The following is an 18,360-nucleotide window of genomic DNA, read 5'->3' on the forward strand; positions in this document are numbered from 1 at the left end:
TATTCGACGTTTTATCACTTCCAATGTGGCTTTTTCGCGATTCCATTTTGGCACTCGCAGGCTATTTTTGTCACTTCTTTACACACAACATGACTTGTTTGGCATTTCATCACTCGGACTTTTTTATCCGTCAGCATTTCATCACTCGCTGTAGGACTTTCCTCATTTTGTCACTTACAATATATTTGCTGTCCTCGTTTATTTACAGCACACACAGTGACTTTCTTCTCTTTTTGTCAACCACAGTTTTGTGATTTCCATGCAGACTTGTGACTTTTTCGTCTTTTGTCATTTTCTCACTCACAAGCTGCTTTTTTGTTGTTGTCATTGTGTCCATTATAGTATGACTGGTTATTTTGTCACTCACCATCTGACTTTTTTAGTCGTTTTGTCTCTCACCTAGTGACTTTTTTTGTCGCTTTGTCTCTCACCTAGTGACTTTTTTTGTCATTTTGTCTCTCCCCGTGGGACTTTTTTTGTCATTTTGTCTCTCACCTTGTGACTTTTTTGTCGTTTTGTCTCTCACCTTGTGACTTTTTTTGTCGTTTTCTCTTTCACCTTGTGACTTTTTTTGTCGTTTTGTCTTTCCCCTTGTGACTTTTTTGTCATTTTGTCTCCCACCTTGTGACTTTTTTTGTCATTTTGTCTCTCACCTTGTGACTTTTTTTTGTCATTTTGTCTCTCACCTTGTGACTTTTTTGTCATTTTGTCTCTCACCTTGTGACTTTTTTTGTCGTTTTCTCTCTCACCTTGTGACTTTTTTTGTCGTTTTGTCTTTCCCCTTGTGACTTTTTTGTCATTTTGTCTCTCACCTTGTGACTTTTTTTGTCATTTTGTCTCTCACCTTGTGACTTTTTTTTGTCATTTTGTCTCTCACCTTGTGCCTTTTTTTGTCATTTTGTCTCTCACCTTGTGACTTTTTTGTTGTTTTTTCACTCAGCTTGTGACTTTTTTTGTCATTTTGTCTCTCCCCGTGTGACTTTTTTTGTCATTTTGTTTCTCACCTTGTGACTTTTTTGTCGTTTTGTCTCTCGCCTTGTGACTTTTTTTGTCATTTTGTCTCTCACCTTGTGACTTTTTTGTTGTTTTGTCTCTCACCTTGTGACTTTTTTTGTCATTTTGTCTCTCACCTTGTGACTTTTTTGTTGTTTTGTCACTCACCTTGTGACTTTTTTGTCATTTTGTCGATTCCAAAAAGCTTTTTTCATCATACAATTTCAACATCCATAATGACTTTGTTGTCATTTTGTCACTCACAATATGACTTTTTACTTGCTGACTTTTTCATCTTTCTTCATTTCACTCACAAGCTTTTTTTTTTTTTGTGTGTCATTTTGTGGATTATAGTATGACTGGTTATTGTGTCACTCACCTTGTGACATTTTTTTATCATTTCGTCACTAAATATATGCTATTTTTGTCATTCAGTTTCAACACCCACAGTGACTTTGTTGTCATTTTGTCACTCACAATATGACTTTTTGATTTCCATGCACACTGACTTTTTTCATTTTTCGTCATTACCTAGTTATTTTGTTACTCACCGTGTGAATTTTTTTTTTTTTTTGTCATTTTGTCCCTCACAATTTGATTTTATTGTTGATTTATTCCAGTGGTCCCCAACCACCGGACCTTACCGGGCCGCATAAAATTTTTTGATGAATTTTTTAATATTTTTTTTATTTATTTATTTAATTTTATTTTTTATTAAATCAACATAAAAAACACAACATACACTTACAATTAGTGCACCAACCCAAAAAACTCCCTTTTTCATGACCCCCCCCCCCCCCCCCCCCCAAAAATAATAATAATAATGATAATAATTTTTAAAAAATCTATCACAATCTCCCCACCCCTTCCCCCGCCGGGCCGCGGGAAAAATTATCAAGCGTTGACTGGTCCGCAAGTTGTGGGCCACTGATTTAGTCAATTATGATATTCTTTTTTCGTCATCCAGTTTTTACACTCACCACCTTTTTGTGTTTTTTTTTCACTCACAATATGATTTTTTTAAAATAATTTATTCCTACGCAGACGCTGACTTTTTAGTTTTCTAGTTATTCCCGTACTCACAATTGGTTTTTTTTCCCCCTCATTTCGTCACCAACAATATGCTTTTTTCTTCATTCAATCTCAGCACCCACAATGACTTTGTTGTCATTCCATGCACGCTTTGACTTTTTCATCATTTCCTCATTTCGCCACTCGCAATTAGCTTTTTTTCATCATTTTGTCCATTATTGTATTTTGTCACTCACGTTGTGACTTGTTTTTTTTTTTGGTCATTTCGTCACTCACTATATGCTTTTTTCATCATTCAATTTCAGCCCCCAATAATGGCTTTTTTGTCATCTTTCCACTCACAATATGACTTCTTTGTTATTCCTATGCACACTCTGACTTTTTTGTCTCCTGTTATTTCCTCACTCACCATTTGCTTTTTTCCTCCTCCATTCGTAAATTACGATATGCTTTTTTCTTCATTCAATCTCAGCACCCACAATGGCTTTGTTGTCATTTTGTCACTCACTATGTGAATTTTTTGGTCATTTCCTCACTCACAATTAGCATTTTTTTTGTAATTTCGTCTCTAAATATATGCATTTTTGTCATTCAATTTTAGAACCCGCAATGACTTTGTCATTTTGTCACTCACAATATGACTTTTTTGTTGCATCCTTGCACATCCTGACTTTTTCATATTTTGTCATTATTTCCTCACTCACCATGTGACTTTTTTTGGTCATTTTGTCTCTCACAACTTGCTTTTTTTTATCATTTCGTCAATTACAATGTGCTTTTTTCGTCATTCAATTCCAGCCCCCTCCAATGGCGTTTTTGTCATTTTGTCACTCACAATATGACTTTTTTGTTATACCTATGCACACTCCGACTTTTTCATCTTTCCTCATTTCCTCACTTACAATTTGCTTTTTTTTTTGTCATTTTGTCCATCGTAGTATGACTGGTTATTTCGTCACTCACTATGTGACTTTTTTGGTCATTTCATCACTTACTATTTGCTTTTTTTGGGTAATTTTGTCACTAAATATATGCTTTTTTTGTCTTTCACTTTCAGCACCCTCAATGATTTTGTTGTCATTTTGTCACTCACTATGACTTTTTTGTTGCTTCCATGCACATCCATTGCACTTTTTCATCTTTCCTCATTAATTAATTTACTTCCTCACTCACCATGTGACTTTTTTGTGTCATTTTCATCAATTACAATATGCTTTTTTCGTCATTCAATTCCAGCCCCCTCAAATGGCGTTTTTGTCATTTTGTCACTCACAATATGACTTTTTTGTTATTCCTATGCACACTCTGACTTTTTCATCTTTCCTCATTTCCTCACTCCCTATTAGCCTTTTTTTTTTGTCATTTTGTCTCCAAATATATGCTTTTTTTGTCATTCAATTTCAGCACCTACAATGATTTTGTCATTTTTTCACTCACAATATAACTTTTTTTTGTTGCTTCCATGCGCATTTTGACTTTTTCATCTTTCATCATTATTTCCTCACTCACCATGTGACTTTTTTTTATCATTTTGTCACTCACAACTTGCTTTTTTTATCATTTTGTCAATTACAATATGCTCTTTTCGTCATTCAATTCCAGCCCCCTCAAATGGCGTTTTTGTCATTTTGTCACTCACAATATGACTTTTTTGTTATACCTATGCACACTCTGACTTTTTCATCATTTCTCATTTCCTCACTTACAATTTGCTTTTTTTTTTGCCATTTTGTCCATCGTAGTATGACTGGTTATTTTGTCACTCACTGTGTGCCTTTTTTTGGTCATTTCATCACTCACAATTTGCTTTTTTTTTTTGTCATTTCGTCACAAAATATTTGCTTTTTTTGTCTTTCACTTTCAGCACCCTCAATGACTTTGTTGAATTTGTTTTTATCATTTTGTCAATTACAATATGCTTTTTTCGTCATTCAATTCCAGCCCCCTCAAATGGCGTTTTTGTCATTTTGTCACTCACAATATGACTTTTTTGTTATACCTATGCACACTCTGACTTTTTCATCTTTCCTCATTTCCTCACTCCCTATTAGCTTTTTTTTTTTTTGTCATTTTGTCTCTAAATATATGCTTTTTTCGTCATTCAATTTCAGCACCTACAATGACTTTGTCATTTTGTCACTCACAATATGACTTTATTTGTTGCTTCCATGCACATTCTGACTTTTTCCTCTTTCGTCATTACTTCCTCATTCACCATGTGACTTTTTTTTGTCATTTTGTCACTCACAACTTGCTTTTTTTTTTTTTTATCATTTAGTCAATTACAATATGCTTTTTTCGTCATTCAATTCCAGCCCCCTCTAATGGCGTTTTTGTCGTTTTGTCACTCACAATATGACTTTTTTGTTATACCTATGCACACTCTTGACTTTTTCATTCTTTAGTTATTTCCGCACACACACACACAAAAAAAAGACCTTTTTGTCATTTTGTCACTCCCAATATGATTTGTTTATCATCTCATCACCCATCACACGACTTGACTTTTTGCCACATTTACATTTTTTTGTCATTTCGTCACTCACCGATGACATTTTCATATTTCCTCATTTTATCCCTGGTGATACTGTAGTGGAATTTCTGACCTTTATACCATATTTTATGTCTGTTTTAGTCCAGAAAGAAAGTCTATCTAAAAGCCTTTGAACCACTGCTGAGCACATGTAGGGGAAAGTTGAATTTGTGGTCGCTGTAACCATTCTATAAAATATTTTGATTGTTTGTTATGACTAAGGGATCCACAGTTGTTGTGGAGCAAGCAGTTGCAAAACAACAATACCTTGACACATGAGGGAAACATATAAAAATATATGATTTGCATGATTTTGCTTGATTCTGGATCCTTCGGAGGATGCTGTCTGTTTGCATTGGCAATTCAGTCCAATTTGTACTTTTGAATATGGGTAAATAAACCTTTTGTACTAAAACCATTTTGTTTGCTGTTTAAGCTTCGGACAATCCACCACAATACGACTTTCGTCCTTTTTGTCATTTTGTCTCTCACAATACGACTTGTTTATCATGTCATCACCCATAACACGAATTGACATTTTGTCACTCACAATAGGACTTTGTTTTTTGTCCGTACACCTTTTTCATCCTGACTCAGACTTCATCATTTCCTAGCACCGTCCACATACTTCAAATATGAATAAACGCGTTTACAAAAAACAACCTTATTTTACTCCCGTGCAACACTGCTGGTTGCGTAATAAAACCCACTGAACTGAGAAATGTGTGCCATGTATCTAATCCCGCGTCATTTTAATCTTGTGTGTCAAGATAAACAATAAAACAGCCACTACGGCTCGTTCTTTACGTCGTTGCCAAACGCCGACGTTCCGTGGGATGGAAGCAGAACGCTGCGAATAACCGCTGCAAAGTTTTCACGGTTGGAGGTGAAAGAAGTCCCGAGATTATTCATTTTATTGCTTGTTTCTTTAACCCAGGGATATTCAAAGTGCGGCCCGGGGGCCATTTGAGGCCCCCAGCTAATCGTTTACCGGCCCGCCGCACATTCCGCAAAAATTGCAAACTTGATAGTATTGCAAAAATAAAGAATAAAACATTTAAAAAAAAAAAAGTGGAATGAGGTGAAATCTAATGAGAAAAAGTGGCAATGTTGACACAAAGCTGCCATGCAGACAGTTTTTTTTTTCCTTTTGTCTTTTTTTTTTTTTTTTGCACTGTTCAAAAAAAAAGGACAAAAAAATCTATGTTATAATGAATTATTACTTAAAAATTATTTAAAGTAATTTTGACAGTAGGCTAATATAGACACTTACATCATGTGTTGCCTTCTTCATAACACTTAAATAAGACTTTTAAAGTCATTTTGATAGTAGGCTAATATAGAAACTTACATCATTCATTTTAACACTTATATAAGATTTTTAAAGTCATTTTAAGAGTAGACAAATATAGCTAATATAGACACTTACATCATGTGTTGCCTTCATTATAACACTTATATACGACTTTTAGAACCATTTTGATAGTAGGCTAATATAGACACTTACATCATGTGTTGACTTAATTATAACACTTATATGAGACTTTTAGAGCCATTTTGATAGTAGGCTAATATAGCTAATATAGACACTTACATCATGAGTTGCCTTCATTATAACACTTATATAAGACTTTTAAAGTCATTTTGATAGTAGGCTAATATAGCTAATATAGACACTTACATCATGTGTTGACTTCAATATAACACTTATATAAGACTTTTAGAGCCATTTTGATAGTAGGCTAATATAGGTAATATAGACACTTACATCATTAGTTGCCTTCATTATAACACTTATATAAGACTTTTAAAGTCATTTTAATAGTAGGCTAATATAGACACTTACATCATGAGTTGCCTTCATTATAACACTTATATAAGACTTTTAAAGTCATTTTGATAGTAGGCTAATATAGCTAATATAGACACTTACATCATGTGTTGACTTCAATATAACACTTATATAAGACTTTTAGAGCCATTTTGATAGTAGGCTAATATAGCTAATATAGACACTTACATCATTAGTTGCCTTCATTATAACACTTATATAAGACTTTTAAAGTCATTTTAATAGTAGGCTAATATAGACACTTACATCATGAGTTGCCTTCATTATAACACTTATATAAGACTTTTAAAGTCATTTTGATGGTAGGCTAATATAGACACTTACATCATGTGTTGCCTTCATTATAACACTTATATAAGGCTTTTAAATTAATTTTGATAGTAGGCTAATATAGACACTTACATCATGTGTTGCCTTCATTATAACACTTATATAAGACTTTTAAAGTCATTTTGATAGTAGGCTAATATAGACACTTACATCATGTGTTGCCTTCATTATAACACTTATATAAGACTTTTAAAGTCATTTTGATAGTAGGCTAATATAGACACATCATGAGTTGCCTTCAATATACCACTTAAATAAGACTTTTAAATTAATTTTGATAGTAGGCTAATATAGACACTTACATCATGTGTTGCCTTCATTATAACACTTATATAAGGCTTTTAAATTAATTTTGATAGTAGGCTAATATAGACACTTACATCATGTGTTGCATTCATTTTAACACTTATATACGACTTTTAAAGTCATTTTGATAGTAGGCTAATATAGACACTTACATCATGAGTTGCCTTAATTATAACACTTATATAAGACTTTTAAATTCATTTTGATAGTAGGCTAATATAGACACTAACTTCATGTGTTGCATTAATTTTAACACTTATATAAGACTTTTAAATTAATTTTGATAGTAGGCTAATATAGACACTTACATCATGTGTTACCTTCATTATAACACTTATATAAGACTTTTAGAGCCATTTTGATAGTAGGCTGATATAGACACTTACATCATGAGTTGCCTTCAATATAACACTTAAATAAGACTTTTAAATTAATTTTGATAGTAGGCTAATATAAACACTTACATCATGTGTTGCCTTCATTATAACACTTATATAAGACTTTTAGAGCCATTTTGATAGTAGGCTAATATAGACACATCATGTGTTGCCTTCATTATAACACTTATATAAGACTTTTAGAGCCATTTTGATAGTAGGCTAATATAGACACTTACATCATGTGTTGCCTTCATTATAACACTTATATAAGACTTTTAAAGTCATTTTGATAGTAAGCTAATATAGACACTAACTTCATGTGTTGCCTTCATAATAACACTTATATACGACTTTTAAAGTCATTTTGATAGTCGGCTAATATAGACACTTACATCATGTGTTGCCTTCATTATAACACTTATATAAGACTTTTAAAGTCATTTTGATAGTAAGCTAATATAGACACTAACTTCATGTGTTGCCTTCATAATAACACTTATATACGACTTTTAAAGTCATTTTGATAGTCGGCTAATATAGACACTTACATCATGTGTTGCCTTCATTATAACACTTATATACGACTTTTAGAGCCATTTTGATAGTAGGCTAATATAAACACTTACATCATGAGTTGCCTTCTTTATAACACTTAAATAAGACTTTTAAAGGCATTTTGATAGTAGGCTAATATAGACACTTACATCATGTGTTGCCTTCATTATAACACTTATATAAGACTTTTAAATTCATTTTGATAGTAGGCTAATATAGACACTTACATCATGTGTTGCCTTCATTATAACACGTATATGAGACCTTTAGAACCATTTTGATAGTAGGCTAATATAACTAACATGGACACTTACATCATGTGTTGCCTTCATTATAACACTTATATACGACTTTTAGAGCCATTTTGATAGTAGGCTAATATAAACACTTACATCATGAGTTGCCTTCTTTATAACACTTAAATAAGACTTTTAAAGGCATTTTGATAGTAGGCTAATATAGACACTTACATCATGTGTTGCCTTCATTATAACACTTATATAAGACTTTTAAATTCATTTTGATAGTAGGCTAATATAGACACTTACATCATGTGTTGCCTTCATTATAACACTTATATACGACTTTTAAAGTCATTTTGATAGTAGGCTAATATAGACACTTACATCATGTGTTGACTTAATTATAACACGTATATGAGACCTTTAGAACCATTTTGATAGTAGGCTAATATAACTAACATGGACACTTACATCATGTGTTGCCTTCATTATAACACTTATATACGACTTTTAGAGCCATTTTGATAGTAGGCTAATATAAACACTTACATCATGAGTTGCCTTCTTTATAACACTTAAATAAGACTTTTAAAGGCATTTTGATAGTAGGCTAATATAGACACTTACATCATGTGTTGCCTTCATTATAACACTTATATAAGACTTTTAAAGTCATTTTGATAGTAGGCTAATATAAACACTTACATCTTGTGTTGCCTTCATTATAACACTTATATAAGGCTTTTAAAGTCATTTTGATAGTAGGCTAATATAGACACTTACATCATGTGTTGCCTTCATTATAACACTTATATAAGACTTTTAATTCATTTTGATAGTAGGCTAATATAGACACTTACATCATGTGTTGCCTTCATTATAACACTTATATACGACTTTTAAAGTCATTTTGATAGTAGGCTAATATAGACACTTACATCATGTGTTGACTTAATTATAACACTTATATGAGGCTTTTAGAGCCATTTTGATAGTAGGCTAATATAGTTAATATAGACACTTACATCATGAGTTGCCTTCATTATAACACTTATATAAGACTTTTAAAGTCATTTTGATAGTAGGCTAATATAGACACTTACAACATGCGTTGCATTCATTTTAACACTTATATAAGACTTTTACATTCATTTTGATAGTAGGCTAATATAGCTAATATAGACACTTACATCATGTGTTGCCTTCATTATAACACTCACATACGACTTTTAAAGTAATTTTGATAGTAGGCTAATACATCATGTGTTGACTTAATTATAACACTTATATAAGACTTTTAGAACCATTTTGATAGTAGGCTAATATAGACACTTACATCATGTGTTGACTTAATTATAACACTTATATGAGACTTTTAGAGCCATTTTGATAGTAGGCTAATATAGACACTTACATCATGAGTTGCCTTCATTATAACACTTATATAAGACTTTTAAAGTCATTTTGATAGTAGGCTAATATAGACACTTACATCATGTGTTGACTTCAATACAACACTTATATAAGACTTTTAGAGCCATTTTGATAGTAGGCTAATATAGCTAATATAGACACTTACATCATGTGTTGCCTTCATTATAACACTTATATGAGACTTTTAGAGCCATTTTGATAGTAGGCTAATATAGACACTTACATCATGAGTTGCCTTCATTATAACACTTATATACGACTTTTAGAGCCATTTTGATAGTAGGCTAATATAGACTTACATCACGAGTTGCCTTCATTATAAGACTTATATAAGACTTTTAGAGACATTTTGATAGTAGGCTAATATAGACACTTACATCATGTGTTGACTTAATTATAACACTTATATGAGACTTTTAGAGCCATTTTGATAGTAGGCTAATATAGACACTTACATCATGAGTTGCCTTCATTTTAACACTTATATGAGACTTTTAAATTCATTTTGATAGTAGGCTAATATAGACACTTACATCATGTGTTGCCTTCATTATAACACTTATAGTAGGCTTTTTATCTTTTTATTTAGATTTTTTTTGTGTATTTTGGTCCAATTAGGCTCTTTCAACACTTTGGGTTTGGGTAAGCCATGACTAGATGAAGACAACACTGGGTTACGTCATGAAAAGTCAACAACAACAGTTTACTGCAGTGTTCGCAGACGCTTTGTTGTCTTCAGTGCGGTTCTTTAGTAGCAAAAACTTACGAGTCCCAAGACTTCAAACTGAAGAATCAGGTTTTAGCTCCGTGTGGACTCCAGACCGAGGGTCACAGAGATGTATCGCTGTCAGCTACCCGCAGCACGCCTCTCCCCCCTTTCACCTTCCACGCCGCCGGGATTTATCGGACAAGACCCCGACGGCTCAATGTCGGCTAATTAATTACGGACTCTAGCCAATTAGTCATCGAGCGGCAATGCGTGCGACGCCTTTGGATTGATCTGTCGCTTCTCCGCTCGCTGCTTCCTTGGCTGCCGCGTCCCCTCGCAGACGCGCAAGCAGGTAGCCATGACCTTTCTGAATAATTCAGTCGCACAAACTCACCCGGAGACGCCCGCTGAGTCTGCTTCTCCTATTTATGTCCGTTTGTCCCAAATGGTAAATAAAAACAGAATACAATGATTTGCAAATCCTTTTCAACTTATATTTAATTGAATAGACTGCAAAGACAAGATATTTGATGCTCCAACCGAGAAACTCAATTAATTTTTGCAAATAAGCATTAATTTAGAATTTAATGGCAGCAACACATTGCTAAAAAGTTGGCACAGGGGCATTTTTACCACTGTGTTACATGGCCTTTCCTTTTAAATTCACTCAGTAAACGTTTGGGAACTGAGGAGAACAATTTTTGAAGCTCTGCAGGTGGAATTATTTCCCATTCTTGCTTGATGTACAGCTTAAGTTGTTCAACAGTTTGTGGCTTGGCGTTGTCTTCCTGAAATAAGCAGGGGCGTCCATGATAACGTTGCTTGGATGGCAACATATGTTGCTCCAAAACCTGTATGTACCTTTCAGCATTAATTGTGCCTTCACAGATGTGTAAGTTACCCTGGCCTTGGGCACTAATACACCCCCATACCATCACACATGCTGGCTTTTAAATTTTGCGCCTAGAACAATCCAGATGGTTCTTTTCCTCTGTGTTCCGGAGGACGACGTCCACAGTTTCCAAAAACAATTTGAAAGACCAAAGAACAATTTTCCTCTTTTGCATCAGTCCATCTTAGATGAGCTCGGGCCCGTTTCTGGGTGTTGTTGATAAATGGCTTTTCGCTCGTTTCTGGGTGTTGTTGATAAATGGCTTTTCGCTTGGTATAGTAGAGTTTTAACTTGCACTTACATAGCTAGCGACCAACTGTGGTTTCTTTTCTTTTCTTAGTTTATTTCGAACATGTCCAAAAACAATTTGAAAGACCAAAGAACAATTTTCCACTTTTGCATCAGTCCATCTTAGATGAGCTTTGGCCCAGCGAAGCCAGCATCGTTCCTGGGTGTTGTTGATAAATGGCTTTTCGCTTTGCATTGTAGAGTTTTAACTTGCCCTTACAGATGTAGCGACCAACTGTAGTTACTGACAGTGGTTTTCTGAAGTATTCTTGAGCCCGTGTGGTGATATCCTTTACACGCTGATGTCGGTTTTTGATGCAGTACCGCCTGAGGGATCAAAAGTGCGTAATATCATCGCTTACGTGCAGTGATTTCTCCAGACTCTCTGAAACTTTTGATGATTTTTACGGACCGTAGATGGTAAAATCCCTAAATTCCTTGCAATAGCTCGTTGAGAAATGTTGTTCTAAAACTGACAATGTTCTTACAAAGTAGTGATCCTCACCCCATCCTTGTTTGTGAATTACTTAGCATTTCATGGAAGCTGCTTTTATACCCAATCATGGCACCCACCTGTTCCCAATTAGCCTGCACACCTGTGGGATGTTCCAAATATGTGTTTCATGAGCATTCCTCAACTTTATCAGTATTTATTGCCACATTTCCCAACTTCTTTGTCAGCATTAATGGTGCCTTCACAGATGTGTAAGTTACCCATGCCTTGGGCACTAATACACCCCCGTACCATCACAGATGTTGACTTTTGAAATTTACGCCTATAACAGTCCGGATGGTTCTTCTCCTCTGTGTTCCGGTGGACATGACGTCCACAGTTTCCAAAAACAATTTGAAAGACCAAGGAACACTTTTCCACTTTTGCATCAGTCCATCTTAGATGAGCTCGGGCCCGTTTCTGGGTGTTGTTGATAAATGGCTTTTCGCTCCTTTCTGGGTGTTGTTGATAAAATGACTTTTCACTTTGTATAGTAGAGTTTTAACTTGCACTTACATAAGTAGCGACCAACTGTGGTTTCTTTTCTTTTCTTAGTTTATTTCGAACATGTCCGAAAAGGTGTAGGAAGAAGCAAAGCTTATTTAATCCTACCCCTTTCCCACGTCAGAGCGCCCACAAATATATACATTCCTTCACTGACCTTCTTTACAGCAAAATATCAAAATGACATCCGTGAATGAGTAACACAACAGTTCTGTAATATGTGCTTAATTAATTCAGTCATTATTAACATACTAAGATGAAAAACATCTTATTTTCAATAAGTTTGAAAGTGTTTCTCGTAATTCTTCTTCTTTGTACTTTGTAAGCACTATTAATTTGAACATCCTATTAAACTGGATCATATCAGTACAATGTTTAATTTCTTTACTTAATCCATTCCATAATTTAATTCCACATACTGATATGCTAAAGGTTTAAGTGTTGTACGTGCATACAAATGTTTTAATTGATATTTTCTCGTAAGGTTATATTTCTCCTCTTTAGTTGAGAAGAATTGTTGTACATTATTTGCTAGTAGGTTATAATTTGCTTTATACATCAATTTAGCTGTTTGCAATTTTACCAAATCACCGAACTTTAATATTTTTTGACTCAATAAATAAAGGGTTTGTATGTTCTCTATATCCAACATTATGTATTATTCTAATTGATCTTTTTTGTAACGAATGTAGCGCGCGTTTTCGGAAGACCAAAGAACAATTTTCCACTTTTGCATCAGTCCGTCCTAGATGAGCTCGGGCCCAGCGAAGCCGGCGGCGTTCCTGGGTGTTGTTGATAAATGGCTTTTCGCTTTGCATAGTAGAGTTTTAACTTACCCTTACACATGTAGTTACTGACAGTGGTTTTCTGAAGTGTTCCTGAGCCCTGGTGGTAATATCCTTTACACACCGATGTCCCTTTTTGAAGCAGTACCGCTTGAGGGAGCCAAGGTCCGTCATATCATCGCTTACGTGCAGTGATTTCTCCAGATTCTCCGAACTTTTTGATGATTTTACGGAGCGTGGATGGTGAAATCCCTAAATTCCTTGCAATAGCTGGTTGATAAACGTTGTTCTTAAACTGTCCGACAATTTGTTCACAAAGTGGTGACCCTCGCCCCGTCCTGAGCATTTCATGGAAGCTGATTTTATACCCAATCATGGCACCCACCTGTTCCCAATAAGCCTGATCAACCTGTGGGATGTTCCAAATAAGTGTTTGATGAGCATTCCTGGACTTAGTCAGTCTTTTTTGCCACTTATGCCAGCTTTTTTCGAAACATGTCGCAGGTGTCAAATCCCAAATGAGCTCATATTTGCAAGAAATAACCAAGTTTACCTGTCCGAGGGTTAAATATCTAGTCTTTGCAGTCTATTCAATTGAATATAAGTCGAAAAGGATTTGCAAATCATTGTATTCTGTTTTTATTTACCATTTAAAAAAACGTGCCAACTTTACTGGTTTTGGGGTTTTATGCACATTTTGACCCCCTTTCCCCCCCTACTAAGTACTTTTTAAAAAAGTGATTTGCTTTCCTTTTGTTGCTTGCATCAGACAAAAACATCTCTGTAGTCCGTGAAGAGGAAGAATGCCTCCATGCTACTGAACAAGCACTTTTTTTTTTAGTGCAACAATTAATCCTTGTTGGTTTTTTTCTTCCTTGTTTTTTCATTCTGCTGCAGTTGCAGTGTAGCCGTGTGCCAGTGTGCTGATAAAAAAAAAAAAATTGTATGTACCTTTCAGCATTAATTGTGCCTTCACAGATGTGTAAGTTACGCTCGGGCCCGTTTCTGGGTGTTGTTGATAAATGGCTTTTCGCTCGTTTCTGGGTGTTGTTGATAAATGGCTTTTCGCTTGGTATAGTAGAGTTTTAACTTGCACTTACATAGGTAGCGACCAACTGTGGTTTCTTTTCTTTTCTTAGTTTATTTCGAACATGTCCAAAAACAATTTGAAAGACCAAAGAACAATTTTCCACTTTTGCATTTGTCCATCTTAGATGAGCTCGGACCCAGCGAAGCCAGCCGCGTTCCTGGGTGTTGTTGATAAATGGCGTTTCGCTTTGCATAGTAGAGTTTTAACTTGCACTTGCAGATGTAGCGACACACTGTAGTTACTGACAGTGGTTTTCTGAAGTGTTCCTGAGCCCGTGTGGTGATATCCTTTACACACTGATGTCGGTTTTTGATGCAGTACCGCCTGAGGGATCAAAAGTGCGTAATATCATCGCTTACGTGCAGTGATTTCTCCAGATTCTCTGAACCTTTTGATGATTTTTACGGACCGTAGATGGTAAAATCCCTAAATTCCTTGCAATAGCTCGTTGAGAAATGTTGTTCCAAAACTGTTTGACAATTTGCTTACAAATTGGTGACCCTCGCCCCATCCTTGTTTGTGAACTACCTAGCATTTCATGGAAGCTGCTTTTATACCCAATCATGGCACCCACCTGTTCCCAATTAGCCTGCACACCTGTGGGATGTTCCAAATAAGTGTTTCATGAGCATCCCTCAACTTTATCAGTATTTATTGCCACATTTCCCAACTTCTTTGTCAGCATTAATGGTGCCTTCACAGATGTGTAAGTTACCCATGCCTTGGGCACTAATACACCCCCGTACCATCACATATGTTGACTTTTGAAATTTACGCCTATAACAGTCCGGATGGTTCTTCTCCTCTGTGTTCCGGTGGACATGACGTCCACAGTTTCCAAAAACAATTTGAAAGACCAAGGAACACTTTTCCACTTTTGCATCAGTCCATCTTAGATGAGCTCGGGCCCGTTTCTGGGTGTTGTTGATAAATGGCTTTTCGCTCGTTTCTGGGTGTTGTTGATAGTGGTTTTCTGAAGTGTTCCTGAGCCCGTGTGGTGATATCCTTTACACACTGATGTCGGTTTTTGGTGCAGTACCGCCTGCATCAAAAGTGCGTAATATCATCGCGTTGCTGGCATCAAATGCAACAATTAATCCTTGTTGGGTTTTTTTCTTCCTTGTTTTTTTCATTCTGCTGCAGTTGCAGTGTAGCCGTGTGCCAGTGTGCTGATAAAAAAAAAAAAAAAAAAAAATTTGAAAAAAATGGCTCGTTTTCCCCCTGGAACAAAGATGCATTTGTGCATAATAGGCTGCATGTGTGCCAGTGATTTTACAAACCAGGCACCAGCAAGGAGTGTTTCCAGGCTGCAGAAATCCCTTATTAAAGTTGTTAGGTGGATAGATAGCGGCATTGATCGGCTTTATATCGAGTTATGGTGTGGCCGGCCTTAGGGTCCCCATAGTAGCTTTTAACCACCCTCTACTGGTGAGAATATGTCATACACGGACGGAATACAATAATTTGCAAATCCTTTTCAACCCATATTCAGTTGAAAACATATTTGATGTTCAAACTGATAAACATTTTTTTTGTGTGTGCAAAATATCATTAACTTTAGAATTTGATGCCAGCAACACGTGACAAAAAAGTTGGGAAAGGTGGCAATAAATACTGACAAAGTTGAGGAATGCTCATCAAACACTTATTTGGGACATCCCACAGGTGTGCAGGCTAATTGGGAACAGGTGGGTGCCATGATTGGGTATAAAAACAGCTTCCGAAAAAATTTCTCAGTCTGATGAGGCGAGGTACACCCCTTTGTCCACAACTGCGTGAGCAAATAGTCAAACAGTTTAAGAACAACATTTCTCAAAGTGCAATTGCAAGAAATTTAGGGATTTCAACATCTACGCTCCATAATATCATCAAAAGGTTCAGAGAATCTGGAGAAATCACTCCACGTAAGCGGCATGGCCGGATACCAACATTGAATGACCCTCAGACGGCACTGTATCAAAAACCGACATTAATCTCTAAAGGATATCACCACATGGGCTCAGGAACACTTCAGAAAACCACTGTCATTAAATACAGTTGGTCGCTACATCTCTAAGTGCAAGTTAAAGCTCTACTATGCAAAGAGAAAGCCATTTATCAACAACATCCAGAAACGCCGCCGGCTTCTCCGGGCCCGAGATCGTCTAAGATGGACTGATGCAAAGTGGAAAAGTGTTCTGTGGTCTGACCAGTCCACATTTCAAATTGTTTTTGGAAATTTTCAACATCGTGTCATCCGGACCAAAGGGGAAGCGAACCATCCAGACTGTTATCGACGCAAAGTTGAATGGTATGGGGGTGCATTAGTGTGAAGTGAAGTGAATTATATTTATATAGCGCTTTTCTCAAGTGACTCAAAGCGCTTTTACATAGTGAAACCCAATATCTAAGTTACATTTAAACCAGTGTGGGTGGCACTAGAAGCAGGTGGGTAAAGTGTCTTGCCCAAGGACACAACGGCAGTGACTAGGAAGGCGGAAGCGGGAATCGAACCTGCAACCCTCAAGTTGCTGGCACGGCCGCTCTACCAACCGAGCTATGCCGCCCCAAGGCATGGGTAACTTACACATCTGTGAAGGCACCATTAATGCTGAAAGGTACATACAGGTTTTGGAACAACATATGCTGCCATATAAGTGCCGTCTTTTTCATGGACGCCCCTGCTTATTTCAGCAAGACAATGCCAAGACACATTCAGCACGTGTTACAACAGCGTGGCTTTGTAAAAAAAAACAGTGCGGGTACTTTCCTGGCCCGCCTGCAGTCCAGACCTGTCTCCCATAGAAAATGTGTGAAGCGTAAAATACGACAGTTGAGACCCCGGACTGTTGAAGGACTGAAACTCTACATAAAACAAGAATGGGAAAGAATTCCACTTTCAAAGCTTCAACAATTAGTTTCCTCAGTTCCCAAACGTTTATTGAGTGGTGTTGAAAGAAAAGGTGATGTAACACAGTGGTGAACATGCCCTTTCCCAACTACTTTGGCACAGATTGCCGCCATGAAATTCTAAGTTCATTATTATTTGTAAAAAAAAATGAAGTTTATGAGTTTGAACATCAAATATGTTGTCTTTGTAGTATATTTAACTGAATATGGGTTGAAAATGATTTGCAAATCATTGTATTCCGTTTATATTTACATCTAACACAATTTCCCAACTCATATGGAAACGGGGTTCGTACTTTACTGAGACTAGCTTTCTGGTGAATGGCTTCAAAAAGGCTGACGTTTGTACTTAATGCATTAAAAAAAAAAAAAATCACTAAAATGGGTGTAAAATGCAGCGTTTGAGAAGAAATGAGGGATATTCCTTGTGTTGGTTTTGGAGTTGAAGTGTTTATTTTGTTGTTTGTTTTTTTCCCCCTGCAGGTGTATGAGCCGAGGCGTTATGCCCCGGGGAGACGTGCCGACTGTGCACTAGGCGGTCTCGAACCTTTTTTTATTCCGTCATCGCACCTGAGGAGGAGAGGCCGAACCGTCCTTTGACGCCATGTCCCTTACGGACAAACACAAGGTGAAGAGGCAGCGTTTGGACCGGATCTGTGAAGGTAAGAATCCTATTTTTTTAGGGGGGTAAACATCACGGTTAAACGGTTCCTGAACAGGGTTTGTTGTTAGAAAAGTTTGTATATTGAAGCATTTTTTCCCATTAGAATAATGACTTTTCAGTACTTTTCTATCAATGATTATTTCCATAGCCCTAAATCACAAGTGTCTCAAAGGGCTGCACAAGCCACAACGACATCTTCGGTTCAGATCCCGGATAAGGGCAAGGAAAAACTCCCAACCCTGTGGGGTGTCAATGTGAATGACGATGAGAAACCTTGGAGAGTAGCGCAGATATGGGTGTTTATAACGGTACTCTGTGATTGTGCGCTGCCGAACATGCTCCCCTGCTGGTAAAACCAGCAATTCCACGACGTGACAAATACAACGCCG

At 36.3% G+C, this 18,360-nt stretch overlaps 1 protein-coding gene across 2 annotated transcripts in view; it reads left to right on the forward strand.

Moving 5' to 3' along the window:
• Positions 1 to 18,360, forward strand: part of ctbp2l (C-terminal binding protein 2, like) — a 343,339-nt gene that overhangs the window by 164,997 nt on the left and 159,982 nt on the right. For both annotated transcript variants that reach the window (XM_061907572.1, XM_061907569.1), the window contains exon 2: positions 17,791 to 17,969. In XM_061907572.1, the coding sequence (XP_061763556.1) occupies positions 17,912 to 17,969 (58 nt within the window). In that variant the 5' untranslated portion in view covers positions 17,791 to 17,911. The remainder of the gene's footprint in view (positions 1 to 17,790; positions 17,970 to 18,360) is intronic.

Source organism: Nerophis ophidion, linkage group LG08 (genome assembly GCF_033978795.1).
Source record: "Nerophis ophidion isolate RoL-2023_Sa linkage group LG08, RoL_Noph_v1.0, whole genome shotgun sequence".
NCBI classification, from domain to species: Eukaryota; Metazoa; Chordata; class Actinopteri; order Syngnathiformes; family Syngnathidae; genus Nerophis; species Nerophis ophidion.